Source organism: Dipodomys ordii, unplaced genomic scaffold, assembly GCF_000151885.1.
Source record: "Dipodomys ordii isolate 6190 unplaced genomic scaffold, Dord_2.0 Scaffold247, whole genome shotgun sequence".
NCBI lineage: Eukaryota > Metazoa > Chordata > Mammalia > Rodentia > Heteromyidae > Dipodomys > Dipodomys ordii.
The window spans coordinates 906,446-912,445 of NW_012267463.1; the positions used below are offsets into that span (position 1 = coordinate 906,446).

General features: G+C 34.9%; 1 protein-coding gene across 3 annotated transcripts in view; it reads left to right on the top strand.

Annotated features, from left to right (window-relative positions):
- The window catches only part of LOC106000849 (phosphorylase b kinase regulatory subunit beta), a 110,788-nt gene that overhangs the window by 30,490 nt on the left and 74,298 nt on the right, over positions 1–6,000 (top strand). For all 3 annotated transcript variants that reach the window (XM_013036072.1, XM_013036073.1, XM_013036074.1), the window contains 2 exons: positions 685–823; positions 3,355–3,454. In XM_013036072.1, coding sequence (XP_012891526.1) covers positions 685–823; positions 3,355–3,454 — 239 coding nt within the window. The remainder of the gene's footprint in view (positions 1–684; positions 824–3,354; positions 3,455–6,000) is intronic.

Below are 6,000 nucleotides of genomic sequence, written 5' to 3' on the forward strand. Positions count from 1 at the left end.
ACATACTATTGAATTGACCTTTATGGTTTACCAAATGCATAATATTCTTTGATGTAAATTTTTTTAGATATTTTTAATGTACTGACTGTTTTGATAATATTATGCTCAGTGTTTTGATTAATAATTTTTCCCTAGTGCCAGAAGTTGTTTTAGTAAGATTTAAATCATACCACATTAACCAGGATATTCTAAAGGCTTGAAAATTACTAATTAGTTTAATTCTTATTTAAGACTATGAAGACCAGCCAGGCACTGGTAGCTCACGCCTGTAATCCTAGCTACTCAGGAGGCTGAGATCTGAGAATCGTGGTTCAAAGCCAGCCCGGGCAGGAGAGACTGTGAGACTCCTATTTCCAATAAACCACCAGAAAACCAGAAGTGGTGCTGTGGCTCAAGTGGTAGAGCGCTTGCCTTGAGCTGAAGAGCTGAGGGACAGCGCCCAGGCCCAGAGTTCAAGACCCACGACCGACCAAAAAAAAAGACTAAGAAGACTGCATTGGGTAGGGTGGATTCCCTCATAGGCCAGAGTGACTTGAACTGATTGAATAGCTTCAAAAGTTTTTGCTTACAGCTAAGTTTAGAAACAAAAGGATTTTCAGAAATGGAATGAGAAAACCTAAGATGCTGAGCCCAAGATGAATGGATTATTTGTACAAGTCATTTTTTGTCTGTCTTCCATTGTAGTCAAGTCAACATTGTTGCTCTATCAAAGTCCAACCACAGGGCTCTTTCCAACTAAAACATGTGGTGATGATCAAAAGGCCAAGATTCAGGACAGTCTGTACTGCGCTGCTGGAGCCTGGGCTTTGGCTCTAGCATACAGGTGAGCTGGCTGTTCTGTATTCTTTTAGTAACTAAGACTATAGAGAATAGAGTTTTGTGAGACCAAGAGAAATCAAGCCGTTATCTTTCTGTTTTTTTGCTTATTTACTGTGTGAGCATTGGCTGCTCATATCCTCGTTAAACCTCTAAACCATTTCACTTTCTAAGGGATTATTTGAGAACAGTCCTACTATTTTATTACTCTGTGTGTGTGTGTGTGTGTGTGTGTACTTGGGCTTGAATTTAGCGTTTTCACTCAAGGTTGGCACTCTACCATTTGAACCACACCTCCTCTTCTGGCTTTTTGCTTGTTAATTGGAAATAAGAGTCTCTTGAATTTGACTTGTAGGACTAGTTTCAAACCATAATCTTTAGAGCTCAGCTGATTCGCCTTATTTTATGACTGTATATAAAAATGGTTTTGCCCGTAGCTTTCACAATTCCATTTTATTCTTTAGCAGATGAACTATGTAGTGATGCCTATTGATTTGGTTGCTTTTCATCATAGAAGTCATTGAGGAAGTTGAATTCTTCGATGAAAAAATTGGCGCAAGAGTAATTAACAGATTTGTTCCATGTTATATAACTAATGATAGTGCCAATACTAGGATTCATTTCTTATTCTTTTTGATTTAGAGTTTCATTTAACATAATGCATTGAGATTTCAGTAGTTAAATCTGGTGGTAATTTTAAATATTATTTTATAGAGTAAAAAATAAAATGTCATAATTATGAATTTCTCCTGACTTGTTTTATTTTACATAGAACTGTGAGTCCTTATGCATGGTCAGTAATACATTTTAGACATAATTAAGTATCTATACATTAAATTTTGGAAAATGATCTATGTATTTAATTCTGATTTGAAATTATATCTTCTACATGAACATCACACCTCATAAATGATTAATATTTTGAATTTTTAAAAGAAAATTGAATATTGAGGTACCATGAACTAGTCATCTTTAGCACACTTCTTTGTTAATATTATTAAAAGTATTTTTTACATATTTTATGTAAATACAATACCATTTTATTAAATGGAAATCTAGGTGACTAATAAATGCCTGACTCATTGTAGTTGCCTTTTTTACTTTTCTGCACATTTGAAATTTTAAAAAATAAAATGTTAGGAGAAAATTCCTTTAAAAGATACAGAACAGGCAGCATATGGACAAAAGTCAGACATTAACCTTTTCCCAGAAGGCTTCAAACATCTAATAGAATTTAATATCCTTATTTCAGTGAGCACAGTGTCTATATAGAATTTGACCCCAAACCTCTGTCATATCAGAGAGGGAAGGAGAATACTGTGCAAATTCATGCTCATTTTACTCCAGTGCCTCCATTATAAAGGACAAATAATATACAACGATGAATAACTTCCTTTTTCCTGATATTCACTATGCTATGTTAAAATAATAATCATTCTTTCCAGTAATCATATATGACATCTTTGGGAGTAGCAGTTACAGTGTCTCTTTTTACTTTTTGTTGGTTGTGGGGCTTGAACTCAGGGCCTGGGCACTGTCCTCGAAGCTCTTTGTGCTCAAGGATAGGAGTCTATGACTTGAGCCAGTGCCACTTCTGGTTTTTTAATTGGAAATAAAAGTCTCAAGGGGACTTTTCTGCCTGGGCTGGCTTCAAACCTCCATCCTCAGATCTCAGCCTCCTGAGTAGCTAGAATTACAGATGTGAGCCACTGGTGCCTAGTGTTACAGTATCTTTTTGTAAGGAAGTATAACCTAGTTTCTAATCAAGTAAGAATGATTACCAGACATTTTAATTGAGTAAATGAAATAATGAATGAATCATTTTTCATTTTTCAATAGTATAAAATGAGTAATTCCCATCAACCTTTTAAAAGTTCACTGATCTATAATAAAAGCAACTTATGCATGAAAGAACATTTTTGCCTAGTTTAATAGTTAGAATTATTATCTATTCTTTTATTTCGAAAGGAAAAGGCATAAAGCATGGTTGATTGATTTTAAGACCTTAGAATTTAACAAAAGTTTATGCCAAAATACATAACAGATCGTACTGGATCTGTTTTAGGGTGAGGACATCATTGACCTGGCAGTATTAAACCCATGGCAGAACAAGAAGGTGTGTACCTACCTTAACTTGTGCTTCTTTAAGTCTAGATGGCTACTGAATAACCTAAGTGGACAGATCTTAAAATTTTTCTCTAGTTCATAACTGAATTTCAAAATCTGATTGTAGGGTTTTTTTATATGAAAATATCCTTTAAAGTTTCAGTCAGTCATTGTAGAAAATACTATATATTTTTAAAGAATTGGCTTGCTTTCTAAAATGAGAGGGAAAAACTACACAAATTTCAGTGTATAATTTTATTTTTATTGCAACATTTCTAAGTCTGCTGGGCAAATTGAGTTTCACTGTGACAGAATTAGTAGACTTCATCAGAACACAGGATTAGTCAGATAGTTAATGCTTAATTATCAAAAGCTCTGCTTTCTTTTCAAATGCATTTCCAATTTGTTTCATGAGTTATCTCTCCCACCCAGGCGCATTGATGATAACAGGGGAAGAACCCATGAGCTGGAGCATTCTGCTATAAAGTGTATGAGAGGAATTCTCTACTGCTATATGCGTCAGGCTGATAAGGTAAAACGCTGTGATGTGGACTGAAATTCTCACTACACTCTTAAGGATTAATTTAACCAGTATTGCAATAACATCTATGTACTTTGCAATGGCAAAGCTACATCCTAGGTCAGTGTAGATAGGTTAAAACATCCTCTTCCTTGCCAGTTCAGGGTTTTAAAATCTTGAAATGGAAGGGACACTTTCAGTGAGAGGTGATTGAGAATTGTTATTTACACATGAAATTATTTATGTGTTACACCTGGTGTTTGCTTGTAAAAACCCAAATTGTTAGGAGACACACAAATATCATAATTGTAACCAATATTATTTAAAGGAAAATCTTTGTCAGAATTACTTTCCAATATGTGAATTTCTCTGGATAAATTGAACTTATTATATAATATTTCATTCATTACCTGCAAAGAGACTAGTAATTATAGGCTTTGAAAACTGAGTTTTACAAAGTTAGGCAGAAATTAAAGGACATAATATGCTTTACATCATTTTTAAACTGTAAATCTCTATAGAAATATAAGGTGCTTTTACTTCCCTACTGCTATTTACATCTATTCCCTACATCTCTGTGTCCCCAAAGTGGCTGTATTTGTGTAGTAATTCACAAATCCCCAAGACCAGTGCCAGTTTTTTTTAAATTATTATTTTCAAGGGTTTTATTTTTAGCCATTAAAATTTTAATCTTTAAGTATTTGTACAAAGGAATTGCTATTCAAGAAAACAGTTTGGGGCTGGGAAGGTGGCTCAGTCGTAGAGTGCTTGCCTTGCATGCCTGAGGCCCTGGGTTCGATTCCTCAGTACCACATAAGCAAAAAGAAAAGAGCTGGAAGTGGCTCTGTGGCTTAAGTGGTGGAGCGCTAGCCTTGAGCTGAAGAGCTGAGGGACAGCACCCAGGCCCAGAGTTCAGGCCCCACGACTGGACCAAAAAAAAACAGTTTATGATTATAATACATGTTGATCAGCATCACCCCTTTCTGATGATTCTTTAAGGGACTGATAGAGTCAGTAGTAAACTGGTTTAATACAGAAAATGGAGATAAAGATGCAAAGCAAAATCTGCACATGTAAAGGTACCTGGGGCATAATCTGGAGGAAGAATAATGCTAGCTTCAGAGTGACACATGCATTTGTTTTTGCCACTAACTTACTTTGTCAACTCATGTAAAATGTTGTCTACCAAGAGAGATCATTACAGCTTATTCATTTGTTTTTTGAGTTTATTAGGACTAGAAGTTTTTATTGCTCAAGGTTTTTTTGGTGGCACAATGGGTATATAGCCTCAGCTTAGTTAGCTCTAGCTGAAATTCCAGACTCCCAGAGAAAACAGATGTAGCAGTGGTTGCATTGTTTGTATGAATAATTTAGGCATAGTGAGTCACTCTTACTAGAAAACAATGGGAATCCTTCCAAAATTCCAGTTCCCACATACCAACAAAGGCTTACACTTACTGGCAGCCTTTTCTGAGGTTTACAAACCTACTATGTTAACTCTTCTCTACAATCAGTATAGACTAACCCACTGGGTTCTAATACTGTTAACTCTGTGGTATTAGAGAAATTAATTTCAATGTGTCTTGGGTTTTCTCCCTATACAGTTTTTGTAAGGGTAACAAAGCAATATATGAAAAGCATTTATGGCACCGGTACTGGGTTCAACTTAAAGTAAATATTTATTTTTGTCATCATTAGTCTAGACCATGTGTTTCAGCTATGTTTCTATATTTATATATTTGCAAAGATGCATACCAGTAACTGTATAGGCAACTTTGACCACTTAATATTTTTTATCATGTGAATGTATTTTCATTTATACTTTGAAAGAATTTTTATTTTATTAACAAACCATCCATGGCATGTGTTTGAAGGCAAAACCTGAAAAGGATTGTATCCTGCCAGGAGAAAATGCCCATAAATAGTTAATAAAAACAGCAAATTTACTCATCAAGTGAAAATAGAGATAAAGGACAAGCTCGTCATTTTTTGCTAAGATTTAACTTTTTATATCGTTATTGCAAAGATTTTATAAATGTTTGAAATAAAAAATATGTCCTAGAATCTTATAGTAGGATTAAATTAGTGTATCATATGTTATAATGATGAAATTGTGATTAAAGTTACTTTTCCCTAAGTGAGATAGTGCTGCTTATTTCCAAGTATTATTTCACAAAAACATAGTGTCTGGCTAGATTCGATTTTTCTCTCTTAGAAATATTGTGAGAGCATGAAATTTCATGTCTTTTCAACAAGCTGACAGACATACAATAGAGCTATTTATCAGAAGGAAGGTGTTTTTCTTTGTAGCAAGATTAGCCATAAAACCATGGCCCTTTCTAAATATTATTCAATTTTACTAATCATTTACCCCAACTAGTTTTATTTATTTATTTATTTATTTTTGGGGTCCGGTCCTGAGGCCTGAACTCTGGGCCTGGGCGCTATCCCTCAGCTCTTCAGCTCAAGGCTAGCACTCTACCACTTGAGCCACAGCGCCACTTCCAGCTTTTTTCTTTTTGCTTATGTGGTGCTGAGGAATCGAACCCAGGGCCTCA